At 46.6% G+C, this 16,740-nt stretch overlaps 1 protein-coding gene across 1 annotated transcript in view; it reads right to left on the reverse strand.

Moving 5' to 3' along the window:
• Window positions 1-16,740, reverse strand: part of PLRG1 (pleiotropic regulator 1) — a 168,341-nt gene that overhangs the window by 53,386 nt on the left and 98,215 nt on the right. Inside the window, exons 11-13 of the mRNA XM_069242908.1 lie at window positions 7,605-7,707; window positions 6,671-6,779; window positions 3,769-3,908 (exon numbers count right to left, since the gene is read on the reverse strand). Of these exons, the coding sequence (XP_069099009.1) occupies window positions 3,769-3,908; window positions 6,671-6,779; window positions 7,605-7,707 (352 nt within the window). The remainder of the gene's footprint in view (window positions 1-3,768; window positions 3,909-6,670; window positions 6,780-7,604; window positions 7,708-16,740) is intronic.

Consider the following 16,740-nt stretch of genomic DNA (forward strand, 5'->3'; position numbering starts at 1 on the left):
AGCTGTAGATCTGAGTGTAGCTACATACCCAGCAGTGGATTCTCCAACTTCACATTTTCTTGAATAAAATTGGTAACTTCCTAAAAAAGTCCGACTTGGTTTCCCATAGAATTCTTGTACCAACTTATATTGGAATTCATCCAACCAATTAGAGCACTCTATTTCAGATGTGTTTAAATTGCCTTAAAGCTCCTTACCAAGGACAATGCTTTCTTTTGGGCAATTCTCAACTACGAACATCCAACCAAACTGACCATTCCACTGATGGTTCACCTGTGACTTGAAGGAAAGGCCTTGATGCCTATACGCTCACCACGAAGATCAAGAATATGCCCTCCTCTAATTAAGAAGACAACTAAACAAAAGCAGTCATGCACAGTATCCATACCAAATTAAAATAATGAGCGGGGCCACTGTTGCATGCATGTTGATAGAAAAGGAAACAATGTGTAATCACAAAAAAATATCCCTACAGCATCCACACATATTGTCTCTCATTATCACAGTTTTGTTTATACTCCAACTAACCTTAAAAAATCCCACATAAATATCCTAAAGTACAGCACTCTAATAGGGAAGACTATAAATAAATGCCTGTGCACTGGTACCAGAGTTGGTTTGAGATGATTGATGCACACTAAATTATGGGCACTGCATTTGTATACACTGTCTCAGTGTAAGATGCTTGTAGACATGTAATTTGGGCACTTTGAGTGTACAATGTGCTCAAGTATAAGAATGTCCCTGGAAGAGGCAGCAACAATCAGGCATTCAAATTGGGCATCACGAACACCTGCGTACTCACAGACAATCCTATGCTAATTTAAAAGGAGGGCTTTAATGAGCAACAAGTGGTTAATACTAGGAACAGAAGATAAAGGAAAACTGGAATCAACTCGTAGGGAAAGTGACAAAATGATTTTGTGCATTTAATATGAATAATAAAAATTACAGATTTGGTTCCTGTAGGAAGTTGGCTCTGTATGTGCTATTTCAAAGTAAGGAATAGCATGCACAGAGTCCAAGGGTTCCCCTTAGAGGTAAAATAGTGGTAAAAATAGATAATACTAATGCTCTATTTTGTGGTAGTGTGGTCGAGCAGTAGGCTTATCCAAGGAGTAGTGTTAAGCATTTGTTGTACATACACATAGACAATAAATGAGGTACACACACTCAGAGACAAATCCAGCCAATAGGTTTTTGTATAGAAAAATATATTTTCTTAGTTTATTTTAAGAACCACAGGTTCAAATTCTACATGTAATATCTCATTTGAAAGGTATTGCAGGTAAGTACTTTAGGAACTTTAAATCATAAAAATTGCATGTATACTTTTCAAGTTATTGACAAATAGCTGTTTTAAAAGTGGACACTTAGTGCAATTTTCACAGTTCCTAGGGGAGGTAAGTTTTGGTTAGGTTAACCAGGTAAGTAAGACACTTACAGGGCTTGGTTCTTGGTCCAAGGTAGCCCACCGTTGGGGGTTCAGAGCAACCCCAAAGTCACCACACCAGCAGCTCAGGGCCGGTCAGGTGCAGAGTTCAAAGTGGTGCCCAAAACACATAGGCTAGAATGGAGAGAAGGGGGTGCCCCGGTTCCGGTCTGCTTGCAGGTAAGTACCCGCGTCTTCGGAGGGCAGACCAGGGGGGTTTTGTAGGGCACCGGGGGGGACACAAGCCCACACAGAAATTTCACCCTCAGCAGCGCGGGGGCGGCCGGGTGCAGTGTAGAAACAAGCGTCGGGTTTGTAATGGAAGTCAATGGGAGATCTAGGGATCTCTTCAGCGCTGCAGGCAGGCAAGGGGGGGGGTTCCTCGGGGAAACCTCCACTTGGTCAAGGGAGAGGGACTCCTGGGGGTCACTCCTCCAGTGAAAGTCCGGTCCTTTAGGTCCTGGGGGCTGCGGGTGCAGGGTCTCTCCCAGGTGTCGGGACTTAGGATTCAAAGGGTCGCGGTCAGGGGAAGCCTCGGGATTCCCTCTGCAGGCGGCGCTGTGGGGGCTCAGGGGGGACAGGTTTTTGTACTCACAGTCTTAGAGTAGTCCTGGGGTCCCTCCTGAGGTGTTGGATCGCCACCAGCCGAGTCGGGGTCGCCGGGTGTAGTGTTGCAAGTCTCACGCTTCTTGCGGGGAGCTTGCAGGGTTCTTTAAAGCTGCTGGAAACAAAGTTGCAGCTTTTCTTGGAGCAGGTCCGCTGTCCTCTGGAGTTTCTTGTCTTTTCGAAGCAGGGGCAGTCCTCAGAGGATGTCGAGGTCGCTGGTCCCTTTGGAAGGCGTCGCTGGAGCAGGATCTTTGGAAGGCAGGAGACAGGCCGGTGAGTTTCTGGAGCCAAGGCAGTTGTCGTCTTCTGGTCTTCCTCTGCAGGGGTTTTTCAGCTAGGCAGTCCTTCTTCTTGTAGTTGCAGGAATCTAATTTTCTAGGGTTCAGGGTAGCCCTTAAATACTAAATTTAAGGGCGTGTTTAGGTCTGGGGGGTTAGTAGCCAATGGCTACTAGCCCTGAGGGTGGGTACACCCTCTTTGTGCCTCCTCCCAAGGGGAGGGGGTCACAATCCTAACCCTATTGGGGGAATCCTCCATCTGCAAGATGGAGGATTTCTAAAAGTCAGAGTCACCTCAGCTCAGGACACCTTAGGGGCTGTCCTGACTGGCCAGTGACTCCTCCTTGTTGCTTTCTTTGTTCCCTCCAGCCTTGCCGCCAAAAGTGGGGGCCGTGGCCGGAGGGGGCGGGCAACTCCACTAAGCTGGAGTGCCCTGCTGGGCTGTGACAAAGGGGTGAGCCTTTGAGGCTCACCGCCAGGTGTCACAGCTCCTGCCTGGGGGAGGTGTTAGCATCTCCACCCAGTGCAGGCTTTGTTACTGGCCTCAGAGTGACAAAGGCACTCTCCCCATGGGGCCAGCAACATGTCTCTGGTGTGGCAGGCTGCTGGAACTAGTCCGCCTACACAGACAGTCGGTTAAGTTTCAGGGGGCACCTCTAAGGTGCCCTCTGTGGTGTATTTTACAATAAAATGTACACTGGCATCAGTGTGCATTTATTGTGCTGAGAAGTTTGATACCAAACTTCCCAGTTTTCAGTGTAGCCATTATGGTGCTGTGGAGTTCGTGTTTGACAGACTCCCAGACCATATACTCTTATGGCTACCCTGCACTTACAATGTCTAAGGTTTTGTTTAGACACTGTAGGGGTACCATGCTCATGCACTGGTACCCTCACCTATGGTATAGTGCACCCTGCCTTAGGGCTGTAAGGCCTGCTAGAGGGGTGTCTTACCTATACTGCATAGGCAGTGAGAGGCTGGCATGGCACCCTGAGGGGAGTGCCATGTCGACTTACTCGTTTTGTCCTCACTAGCACACACAAGCTGGCAAGCAGTGTGTCTGTGCTGAGTGAGAGGTCTCCAGGGTGGCATAAGACATGCTGCAGCCCTTAGAGACCTTCCTTGGCATCAGGGCCCTTGGTACTAGAAGTACCAGTTACAAGGGACTTATCTGGATGCCAGGGTCTGCCAATTGTGGATACAAAAGTACAGGTTAGGGAAAGAACACTGGTGCTGGGGCCTGGTTAGCAGGCCTCAGCACACTTTCAATTGTAAACATAGCATCAGCAAAGGCAAAAAGTCAGGGGGCAACCATGCCAAGGAGGCATTTCCTTACAGTTCCCATCAAGATTCATACGGTCTTACAACTCTATTCCTGCAAATTTTACCAAGTGGTATAACATGTAGCTTCTGTTACATAAACTGTGTTTCGGAAAAGGATCCATGGCTTACCTCCCGATACCAGCACTCCATCAGAATTCACTGCCAGTGTGTTTATAATCGCATTATGACCAGAAAGGTTTTGAATGAAGTTCCCATCTGGAAATTTCCATTGTTTAATATTATCTGGAGAGCCAGATGCAAATGTATACCTAAAAGAAAATGACATCAAGATTGAGGGAAAAGGGTACAATCAATCAAACAATACTTCCTGCACTTTCCACTGCCATTTACTGAAGACTGCATGTCGAGCAAACCATAATGAAGAAAAATTAAAACATATAAAAGGGATTCAAGAAATGTCAACAGACGCATTATATAGTGAACGATAAGAGGTTAGACTTGGTTTGCATAATTCACAGGCAAAGTTTCATCACAGCTGAAACATTCCTCAGGTTTTGCAATTATCACAAAAAGAAGAACAAGTAAGGCCTCTTAAAAAGGTATGTGGTTATGACTGCAATGTGACTTCAATTACTTTTCTGAACTTCAAACGCAGTGACATACCTAGCGCCACCCATCAAGTTTGCTTTTGTAGCCCTTGTGCAGCACATTTATTTTTTTAACGGAAATCTCCAGAGTCTAAAACTGTGATCTGTCAAGACTAATGTACGAGCATAAAGGCCACTTATAATAACAGGGCCCAGAGATACATTTAATACAAATAGAGTTTGCGCAATACACTATAACTCCAAGAAGATGGAATGGTCCCATGACTTTTAAATCATTTTTTGGCACGGAAAAATGGTAAAAGTGCTCTGATGACTACATTGAAAAGGACCGTAGAGTGGGATGAAGTCATAAATCTGTTGATATGTAGGGCTGAATAAGAAAGCATGCTTCTGTCAAAGTGCAGAGAGCTTCTCAGTGTGGTTTAACATAATGCTCAGTAGGGCATGCAACTAAATCGTTTTCACACACCCATTTTGCTTTACAAAAAGGTTAATGGACTTTGAGTTAATGTTCAAACCAAAATGTTCTTATGCAAAGTGGTGAATTTTTTTTATGGCTTTCATGAGTACCTTAGGATGCCCCCCTCCTCTTTCCACCAGTATCACAGCATTATCAATAACTTTGTTCATGGTACAGCCTCCCTAATGACATGCCAATTCTGGATAGTACCGTCACATGCTTAAAAAAAGCATCTATTACTATACAGAATGCCATAAATCAGTAGTTGTTGCCTTACAATCACACCTCCAGAACATACAGTGTGGGGGTTAATTATTGACTTGCAATCTGCAGTGTATCTTAGTGCTCAAATGGTACCTGCAGCTAACTACTTTGACGTGTAAGAAAACCAATGAGCCAAAAGTTATTAACCACTGAACTCAATAGATTTATCTTTTACATTTTTTTGTTAGACCTGATATATTCACATCTTTTGGTCTGTGCATGGATCGATAACAGACATAGTGCCCTTCATGCATGCTTACTCTTTGTTTTGTTCCTAGTTCTCACAGATGTGTTCACTCTCTTGCACATTGGGGTGAGACGTTTGAATTAGATATCACTCTTCTCAATACAGGACATATAAACACATTATGAGTGCAGTAGGGCACGTTTGGTGACTTTGGATTTTTCCTTTCTTTTCTGTTGAATAACATTTTGACTATTTTGTCTTATCTATTTCAGATTCAAGTATATTTGTATAAATTGCTTTTAATATACTGTTGCAGCCTTGTAAAGGTTGTTTTCTACTGAAAAGTGTTGCCTGCCTTTGATATGGAAATAAGTTCACAATCAAATCACATGAAAACTGGTAGACTGATGCAGGTATAAAGATGTTTGGAACTTCTGGCACTCTATAGCCTATTGGACTTTTATGTGCTGGAGGGTCTGTGTGTGTGCGCTTCAATATCATTGTTTCCTAATTTATAGGCTGGCGATGCTGTGGAGACATATGGTGACATAGTCCAACCTCAATAGCTTGTGGTGCCTTGAAGCCCTGGATCCAAGTTACCTTATAGACCTTTAACAACTTTGTAAACTGATGAATTATCAGGATGTTCAGAGTCTTTATGGCTTCCTTAGTACTTTGAACCATATGAAATCACATGAATATGAACTATTTCAAATATACTGGTCTCCATGTGGTCATTTGTTTCCAGGTGACACAATCCACTTTAGATTTACGCTTATATCATTAGCACACACTTTTTTATTAATCTGCAGTCATGACTCTCTGGGTGCTTAGCACTCTGAAAGTCTGGCCATGTGGCACCAGGAACTAGTAAGAAGCATAATCTTCCAAAGGTATATTGCTGTGGGAGGAAGCCCCTGGGGTATGGTTCTGAATCATGGTATATTTCCTATAATTTCAACTTGTAGCATGTACTTGTGAGAGGTCTGCCCATTCTGGCCTCATGGGCCTGCCCCGTGATCTCCAGACATCATAGATGGTGTGTTGAACGTCCTGAGGACGTCAAATGATTCTTCCAATGTGGAGGACTTTGTGACATTGATATGCATCTCTACACTGTGACCTTCATGAAGTTGAGTACCCTCTAGACATCGAGCCTGTCATGATGCCAAGGACCCTCTAGAGATAAAGGTCTTCATTACTTGGAGGGGAAAAACTAAAAACAAAACGTTCTAAAGAGCTAGGCCCTGGATCGACTGTGAGGTGTCATAGGTGGCATGCTCATTATAAATAAAAACAGCTACAGTTCTCTTTTAATCTTTCTGCTTCATATCTTTAATTCAGAGCTTTTTTTTTCCTTTATAACAAACCAGAGGACAGAAACCATTACACTGTGCGAAGCGAGGAAAATCCACCAGGTTATTAAGGCACTAGGATGCAGCCAGTGCTAGGTTTTGAGTAGTCAGACAGAATAAATTCCTTTTCATAAGTAAAACAGTCAAAAACATTAAGACACAAGAGGGGAAAGCTGAAATGAGGGCAATTTCTTACTGTCTAGGATGCAAAACAACTGCTCTCACAGATTTTTTGTGATTTGTCAAAGTTGTGTGTGTTTTTCCACCTGCCATGTCCCATAATCGTATTGTTGTGTCATGGCTTCCTGCAAAATAAAGAAACTTAATGTAAACAAAGCAACACAAGTCTATCCAGCATAATTATCGGTAAAATCATTCTTCTAGTAAAAGACTAATAACACAATCTAATGTAAACAAAGCAACAAAAATGCATCTAGGACAATCATATGTAAAAACCTACTGCTGGAAGAGAGCTAATTACACAAAACTGTATAATACTGTTTTCTGCCCAGTTAATTTGTTTACAAAAGGAAGAAAACAAATAATATTGAGAACACAAGGAAATATGGCTCTCCAATACAATGCAAGGGCAAATTGAGGAATTCCATGGGTCAGAGGACTCAAGGTAGAAACATGCACCTTCATAGTAAAATAAACTATCACTTCAACACGGAACAGTTTTTGGCACACATATATGCACAAATGTAAAATAGGAGATGTGGTTCCATCGTCTTAAACTGCCATGCTTCTAACAGCAGAATAGTGTCTATTTTGGAGAATCCACAACAGAGGCACATATAGGTGTGAGGTTTCTGCATTGTCATCAGTCCGACTGAAGGAGTAATGAAAGTGAGAAAAAAAGGGCAGGCCTTGTCTAAACGTGTATTCACCTTTCAGAACAGTCAGCAGTCTCATCTCTCTGCAAACCATCCCAAATATGTTCTATACGCTCTACAACCTCTAATCCACATTTTCTCAACAATAGTAGTCAAGTGCACCACAACACAGATATTAAAATGAACATGTGAGAAGCACTCAAGCTACTGCAATTTGAATTCAAAACGTACAACTCCCATAGCAAAACAGGAAATAAAAAAAGTAGTACATAACTCTGTAGCTCTCCATCTTACCAGTTACAATTTGTGGTTCTGCTGCTTGACATCTCACTGTTGCCACTGCATTTGTATGCCCCTGTAGGGTATGAACACCAGCTTTTGTCCTCACATCCCAAATCTAACACAGAAGAGTAGATTTAAGTTAAAGACTGTAGCTCTCATATAAGGAGTCACTATTCAGCACTGCAAGATACACTTTTTTTTTTGTTTCAGGGCAAATTAGATTTTCTCAGTTCTAAAGTCCCATTCACAGAGTACCACATATTGAAAGTCAATAACAAACAAAACTCACCTGAAGTAATATGGCTACAAGTTGAACCAAAGTATTTGTACAAGTATTGCACATCAGCCCTATAAATTTGGCATTAGTCTGGTGTCTTCATCTACTTGTTTATCGATGCGATGGCTCTGTAGACGTTTATCACAGCTTGACGACAACTGTAGCAGCTTTGCCGTCTGTTAAATGAGCCAATAGACTTCCTGGTACAGGCGGACTCAAATTTCTAGGAAACTATTTTCTCCTTCAACTAACTCATAGTCACTCCCCAATTCAAGAGACACACAAGTTTCAAACACAAAAGTTTCTGGCCTGCATTAGCCTCCTCCAAAACCATAACACTCTCCCATCCTGACACACGGCGGCCATATGTACAAACACTTTTTCCCATAGACACAGAATGGATAAAAACCTTTGCTACATCTGGCCCGTAATCACTTAAGTATCAAATACACTTTGTTTAGAATTTACAGATAAAACAGTTTTCATGAAAGTAATACTTTTCAGTTTCAAAAGAAGACAGTGCTATTTCTCATAGAAAGCAATGCAGTCCTAGAGGAGGAAAAGTAACAATACTATTTGCAGGCAAGTACTTGACTTACGATCCCAGTCTATGGGGGGTTAAGGTGTTCATAGGGCAAAGTTTAGAAAGAAACAAACAGTGCACCACCAGCAACACGGGACGGCCGCTGAGGTCAAAGTAGGTGTTGGGCACCCAATGGAATCATATGGAGACTTGCGGGACTTAGAAAGAAACAGCGTGCAGGTAAGTACCCGCGACTTCAAGGCACAGACCTGGGGGATTTAAAGCAGCACTGGAGGGGCTACAGGTCAGCACCAAACACACACCCTCAGCAGCACAGGGGTGGCTGAGTGCAGGGAGCAAACATAGCACCGGCCGCCCAATGCTTTCAATGGAGAAACCCCAGGGGTCACAAAGATGCAGCAGGCTTGGTCCAGGGAGTCAAGTGAAGAAAACCAACGGCTCGACAGGTAAGTAGTGAGCCCACTGGATGTTGCTGGACAGTCAGTTGGGTTTCCGGAAATCTTCACCGGATCCAGTTGCTGTCAGTGGGGGTCCTCTGGATTTGAGCTGCAGGCGTCGGCCTGTTGGTCAGGGGGGATCAACTCAGAGTGGACTTGAAGTCGGAATTGCCTGGGGACCTTCTCTGGACCAGTGGGCCACCTGGACAAGAGCCACGGGCGTTGGGTGCAAAGTGGGCAGGACTCGCTGATCTGGGGCAATTCTGGAATCCTTCTTGGAAGTTTCCTTGTGGACACGGTCGCTGTCCTTGGGAGATCTTGGTCTATGAGTATGCAGACAGTCCTCTGTGGGTTTGCAGAGGTCACTGGTCCTGCAGGAAGAGTAGTCTTCTTGAAGCGGGAGTCTTGAAGCTGCAGACAGGCCTGTAGGGCTGGAGCAAAGTCAGTTGTCATCTGGAGTCTTCTCTGCTGGTGTGGCTCTTCAGTCCATCTTGTTCTCTTCAGGTTGTCAGAAATCTGAAAAGCAAGGTTCAGGGGTGACCCTAAATGCTAGATTTATGGTCGTTATAGGGGTCAGTGGCAGTAGCCAATGGCTACTGTCCCCGAGTGTGGCTACACCCTTCCTGTGCTCACTCCATTTTGGGAGGGGGCACATTCCTAACCCTATTGGTTATCCTCCTCCAAAACAAGATGGAGTATTCTGCACAGAGGGGTCACCTCAGCTCTGGGCACCCTAGGGGTGGTCACTCCTCCTTGTGTTTATGAGGCTCACCGCCAAGTGCTGTAGTTCCTGCAGGGGGAAGGTCTGAAGCACCTCCACTCAGTGCAGACTTTGTCCCTGGCCCCAGAGAGCAAAAAGGCTCTGTAAAGAAATGGCTCCCTGTTGCAGTTACCCCCCACTTTTTGCCTGATACTGATGCTGACTTGACTGAGAAGTGTGCTGGGACCCTGCTAACCAGGCCCCAGCACCAGTGTTCTTTCACCTAAAATGTACCGTTGTCTCCACAATTGGCACAACCCTGGCACCCAGGTAAGTCCCTTGTAACTGGTACCCCTGGTACCAAGGGCCCGGATGCCAGGGAAGGTCTCTAAGGGCTGCAGCATTTCTTATGCCACCCTAGGGACCCTTCACTCAGCACAGACACACTGCTTGCCAGCTTGTGTGTGCTGGTGGGGAGAAAAAGACTAAGTCGACATGGCACTCCCCTCAGGGTGCCATGCCAACCTCACACTGCCTATGGCATAGGTAAGTCACCCCTCTAACAGGCCTTACAGCCCTAAGGCAGGGTGCACTATACCACAGGTGAGGGCATAGGTGCATGAACACTATGTCCCTACAGTGTCTAAGCAAAACCTTAGACATTGTAAGTGCAGGGTAGCCATAAGAGTATATGGCCTGGGAGTCTGTCAAAAACGAACTCCACAGCTCCATAATGGCTACACTGAATACTGGGAAGTTTAGTATCAAACTTCTCAGAATAATAAACCCACACTGATGCCAGTGTTGGATTTATTAAAAAATGCACACAGAGGGCCTCTTAGAGATGCCCCCTGTATTTTACCCAATTGTTCAGTGCAGGACTGACTGGTCTGTGCCAGCCTGCTGCTGAGAGACGAGTTTCTGACCCCATGCGGTGAGAGCCTTTGTGCTCTCTGAGGACAGAAACAAAGCCTGCTCTGGGTGGAGGTGCTTCACACCTCCCCCCTGCAGGAACTGTAACACCTAGCAGTGAGCTTCAAAGGCTCAAGCTTCATGTTACAATGCCCCAGGGCACTCCAGCTAGTGGAGATGCCCGCCCCCTGGACACAGCCCCCACTTTTGGAGGCAAGTCCAGGAGAGATAATGATAAAAACAAGGAGGAGTCACTGGCCAGTCAGGACAGCCCCTAAGGTGTCCTGAGCTGAGGTGACTTCGACTTTTAGAAATCCTCCATCTTGCAGATGGAGGATTCCCCCAATAGGATTAGGGATGTGCCCCCCTCCCCTCAGGGAGGAGGCACAAAGAGGGTGTACCCATCCTCAGGGCTAGTAGCCATTGGCTACTAACCCCCCAGACCTAAACACGCCCTTAAATTTAGTATTTAAGGGCTCCCCTGAACCTAAGAATTTAGATTCCTGCAACTTACAGAAGAAGAGGACTGCTGAACTGAAAACCCCTGCAGAAGAAGAAAGAAGACACCAACTGCTTTGGCCCCAGTCCTACTGGCCTGTCTCCTGCCTTCCAAAGAAACCTGCTCCAGCGACGCTTTCCCTGGGACCAGCGACCTCTGAATCCTCAGAGGACTGCCCTGCTTCCAAGAGACCAAGAAACTCCCGAGAACAGCGGCCCGTTCAACAAAGACTGCAACTTTGCATCCAGAGGAGCAGATTTAAAGACCCCTGCCATCCCCGCAAGAAGCGTGAGACTTGCAACACTGCACCCGGCGACCCCGACTCGACTGGTGGAGAACCAACACCTCAGGGAGGACCCTCTGGCGACTCCGAGACTGTGAGTAACCAAAGTTGTCCCCCCCTGAGCCCCCACAGCGACGCCTGCAGAGGGAATCCCGAGGCTCCCCCTGACCGCGACTGCCTGACTCTAAAATCCCGACGGCTGGAAAAGACCCTGCACCCGCAGCCCCCAGCACCTGAAGGATCGGAACTTCAGTGCAGGAGTGACCCCCAGGAGGCCCTCTCCCTTGCCCAGGTGGTGGCTACCCCGAGGAGCCCCCCCCATTGCCTGCCTGCACCGCCGAAGAGACCCCTTGGTCTCCCATTGAATTCTATTGAGAACCCGATGCTTGTTTGCACACTGCACCCGGCCGCCCCCGCGCTGCTGAGGGTGTACTTTCTGTGTGGACTTGTGTCCCCCCCGGTGCCCTACAAAACCCCCCTGGTCTGCCCTCCGAAGACGCGGGTACTTACCTGCTGGCAGACTGGAACCGGGGCACCCCCTTACCTCCATTGAAGCCTATGCGTTTTGGGCACCACTTTGAACTCTGCACCTGACCGGCCCTGAGCTGCTGGTGTGGTGACTTTGGGGTTGCTCTGAACCCCCAACGGTGGGCTACCTTGGACCCCAATTTGAACCCCGTAGGTGGTTTACTTACCTGCAAGAACTAACATTACTTTACCTCCCCCAGGAACTGTGAAAATTGCACTAAGTGTCCACTTTTAAAACAGCTAAATGTGTTTTATGTAAAAAGTATATATGCTATTGTGATTATTCAAAGTTCCTAAAGTACTTACCTGCAATACCTTTCAAATGAGATATTACATGTAGAATTTGAACCTGTGGTTCTTAAAATAAACTAAGAAAATATATTTTTCTATACAAAAACCTATTGGCCTGGAATTGTCTCTGAGTGTGTGTTCCTCATTTATTGCCTGTGTGTATGTACAACAAATGCTTAACACTACTCCTTTGATAAGCCTACTGCTCGACCACACTACCACAAAATAGAGCATTAGTATTATCTCTTTTTGCCACTATCTTACCTCTAAGGGGAACCCTTGGACTCTGTGCATACTATTCCTTACTTTGAAATAGTGCATACAGAGCCAACTTCCTACAGGCTCTCACCCCATGGGGTCAGAAACTTGTCTGTTAGTGCAGGCTGGCACAGACTGCTCAGCGTCACTCTAGAGGGTTGAATGAAATACAAGGGCTATCTCCAAGATGCCCTCTGTGTGCATTTTCCAATACATCCAACAGTGGCATCAGTGTGGGCTTACTGAGCTGGGAAGTTTGATACCAAACTTCCCAGTCTGCGGTGAGCCCATCATGGAGCTGTGGAGTTCGTAATGACAAACTCCCATCCCATATACTCAATAGGTCCACACTGCACTTGCAATGTCTAAGAATGAACTTAGACACTGTAGGGACATATTGCTTATGCAGCTTTGCCCTCACCTGTGGTATTGTGCACCCTGCCTTAGGGCTCTAAGGCCTGCTAGAGGGACGGCTTACTTATTACACAGGCAGAGGTTTGTGGGCATGGCACCCAAAGAAGGATGCCATGTCGACTTTACCATTGCAGATTGTGTGTGTTGGGTTGGGGGTAGAAAAAGGTAGTGTGCATATGTTTGGTGAGGGGTCCCTTAGGGTGGCATAGAAAGGCTGCAGCCCTTAGGGACCCACTCTGGTCACAGGGCCCTTGGTACACTGGTACCTTTTACAAGGGACATTTCTGTGTGCCAGAGGTGTGCCAATTGTGGAAACAAAGGTGCAGTTTTAGGGAAAGAACACAGGTGTTGGGGCATGGTTAGATTAGGAAGGCTAATTAGCAGGTCATCCTGTGGGAGGAGGTGTTACACTATTGTAGGAAGCTTGCTCTTAGGCACTGTGAAAAGAGTCCAGTGGATCCCCAATTGGTATTGCTGAGGTGAAAGTAGATCGGACTAGTGCTCTATTTTGGGGTAGTGTGGGCGAGCATTTAGGCTTATCAGAAGGTAGTGCTAAACATCTATTGTAAACACAGAGGCAATAAATAAGACACACTCAAAGAATAAATCCAAGACAAATTTAGAAAATTAAGTTTTTTTACATATATGTTTCAAGCCCAAGAACTTTGTAATCAGGTCAGTAGATTTAAAAGCATAAATACTTCGTAGTTTCAAAAATCATCACAGTGCAATTTTTCAGTTCAGCAAGAAAACAAGAATGCAGTTTTAAAGGTTTACAGGCAAGTAAACGACTTAAAAATACAGTCTTCGGGTTTTAAGTCAACACCAGGCAAGGTTCAAATCAGTACCAAGATTGCACCCAAAGCAGCACAGGGGTGACCAGGGTGCAGAGGTCACTGTTGTACCAAGTGAGGCCAAAGAAGGCTCTCACCTGGGTCTGTGTAGTAAAGGTGAGTCCAATCAAAAATAGTTTGGATTTTCCCCTGCAGTGGTTGAATCTGGACGCCACCTACCAGGTGGCCCAGATACACAACCTTCCCCTGCCCTATTTGGCACTTAGAGGCCTTGATAGTGAGGCCTGCTTTTTGAGGAGCCTCCAAAACATTCCAGAGGTGAACCAGGTGGTCATCCCAAGTGGAGCTAAAGGCAGCTAAATCATCTAGATAAGCTGCATTATAGGCTTCCAGCCCTTGGAGGAATGTATTCAACAGTTTCTGAAAAGTGGCAGGTGCATTTTTCAAACCAAAGAGCATCACTGTAAAGTGATAATGCTCTCCAATGGTTGAAAATGCAGTTTTCGCATTAGCATCATCTGATAACTTGATATGCCAATAGCCTGCAGTCAGATCAAATGTGCTAAGACACCTGGCAGATGCCAGTGTATCTATGAGCTCATCTGCCCTAGGGACAGGATGAGCATCAGTTTCTGCGACAGTGTTGGGCCCTCTGTAATCAACACAAAACCTCATCTCTCTTTTCCCATTTCGGGAGTAAGGTTTTGCAACCAGTAGCACTGGGCTGGCCCAGGGGCTGTTGGAGTGCTCAATGACTCCTAGGTCCAGCATTTCTTGCACCTCTGCTTTGATGCAGTCTTTAACATGGTCAGGTGGCCTTTAATTTTACTTTTGATAGGCAAACTGTCCCCAGTGTCAATGTTGTATTCACACCATGTTGTCTGACCAGGTGTCAAAGAAAACAGTTTTGAGAACTGCCCCAGGAGATTCCTGTGGTCTTCTTTCTGAGATTCAGAAAGACAGTCTGCCAGAACAACCTGATCCACTGAGCCATCAGCTGCAGTGGTGGAGAAGAGGTCAGGGAGAGGTTCATGCTCTTCTTCCTGTCCCTCATCAGTGGCAATGAGCAGGGTCATGTCAGCAATGTCATAGTAGGGCTTAAGGCGGTTCACATAAAGCACCCTGAGCGGGCTTCTGGGAGTACCTAGGTCACCCAAATAGGTGACCTCACCCTTTTTCTCCACTTTAGTGTGGGGCCACTCCACTTGTCTTTGAGTCCCCTGGGAGACAAAGGCTCCAGGACCCACACTTTCTGCCCTGGCAAACAGTTAGGACAGCCTTCTGGTCATGCCACTGCTTCTGCAGTTCCTAGCAAGCCTGAAGGTTTTTAGTGGCCTTTTTCATGTATTCACCCATCCTGGATCTGAGGCCAAGTTCATAATCCACAATGTCTTGTTTAGGGGGATTGAGAGGTTGCTCCCAGCTTTCACTTACAAGAGCAAGTGTACCCCTAACAGAGTGTCCAAACAGTAATTCGAAGGAGCTGTAGCCCACTCCCTTCTGAGGAACTTCCCTGTAGGAAAAAAGGAGGCATGGCAGTAGGACATCCCATCTCCTTCTGAGTTCTTCAGAGAGTCCCATGATCATACACTTGGGAGTTTTATTAAACCTCTCTAACAAACCACTGGTTTGGGAAGTGGTAAGGGGTGGTGAACTTGTAAGTTACACCACGTTCCTTCCACATGGCTTTAAGGTATGCAAAGTGTGTACCTCTGTCTGAGACCTCTTTTGGGAAGCCAACTCTGGAAAAAATTCCCCAGAGGACTTTTGCCACTGCAGGAGCTGTAGTGGTCCTTAGAGGTATGGCTTCTGGATACCTGGTGGCATGGATCACAACAAGCAGAATACATCTGTTTCCAGAGGCAGTGGGTGGGTTTAGGGGGGAAGCAATATCCACCCAAAAGGAAGGAAAAGAAGACACCCAGATAAGACTGCAAGAAACCAGCAGGGGATTACTGGAGAGGAAGACCTGTGGAGAGAGGGGACCAAGTCCAAGAGTCACAGTGGATTCCAGGAGGGGTAGGAGCTACTACCCACCCAGCTGTACATACAGGAGTTGGTCGACGGTGATGAAGATCAGGTCAGCACTGCAGTCCTGGAGCTGGAGAAGAGTTCCTGCTGGATGCAGAAGATGTCCCACACGTTGGAGTGACAATTGCATACGGGTGTCGGTGCAGGAATTCCACCAACAAGCCGTGGCAAAGGCAAATTTGCAGTTAGTGGAAAAGTGGAGCTGCCGGGGACCAGCAAGGCCCAGGAGGACTCAACCCAGGCGGGGGAGTCAGAGGGGACCCTCAGCGACACAGAGAGCCTACAGGAGCAAAGGCAGCATCCACAGGAGCCCAGAAGGAGCCTACACAGCACTACAGAAAGGGATCCCACATCGCACGAGAAGCACATAGAGGTCTGTGTGTCGCGGGAAGGAGTGCTGGGGGCTGGAGCTACACGTCGCCTGAAGATCCCTTGGAGGAGATGCAAAGAAGCCTTGGCAGCTGCAAGAGACACAGTGCACAGGGGTACTGTCCTGCGTGGGAAGGCAAAGCTTACCTCCACCAAAGTTGGATAGCTGGTAGAGAGGATAAAGAGGACTACTCCGAACCACTACCCGTGATGCAGGATCCACGCAGCTCAAGATGAGGAGAGATCCATGCAGCCGGTCGTCGTTGCAGCAAGTGCCTGCGGATGAAGGGGAGGGACTCCTTCACTCCAAGGGAGATTCCCTCTTTCTTCTAGTGCAGACTGAAGACAAGCCACCCTCAGTGGATGCACAGCCGGTAGAAATGTTGCAGCTGCTGGTAGGAGCCACGGAAACAATGTTGCAGAAGAGTTCTTCTTCATGTAGGCAGTGTCAGGTCCTGGAGGGTGCAGTCGCAGTTCCGGAGGCCAGAAGTCAAAGTGAAGGTTGCAGAGGAATCCTGCTGGAATCTTGCAAGCTGAATCTGAGGACCCACCCAAGAGAGAGACCCTAAATAGGCTTGAAAGGGGGATTGGTCACCTAGCCAGGTAAGCATCTACCAGGAGAGGGCTCTGACGTCAACTGCCTGGCATGGCCACTCAGATGCTCCCAGGGTTGCCTGCCAACCTTGGAAACAAGATAGCAGAACCCAGGGACCCTCTTCTGGAGGAGCTCTGAGCTCCACCCCTGGTTGGTGATGGATAGAGGAGTGGTCACTCCCCTTTCTATTGGTTAGTTTCGCCCCAGAGAAGAGGC

The sequence above is a fragment of the Pleurodeles waltl genome, chromosome 1_2, assembly GCF_031143425.1.
Source record: "Pleurodeles waltl isolate 20211129_DDA chromosome 1_2, aPleWal1.hap1.20221129, whole genome shotgun sequence".
Taxonomy (NCBI): domain Eukaryota; kingdom Metazoa; phylum Chordata; class Amphibia; order Caudata; family Salamandridae; genus Pleurodeles; species Pleurodeles waltl.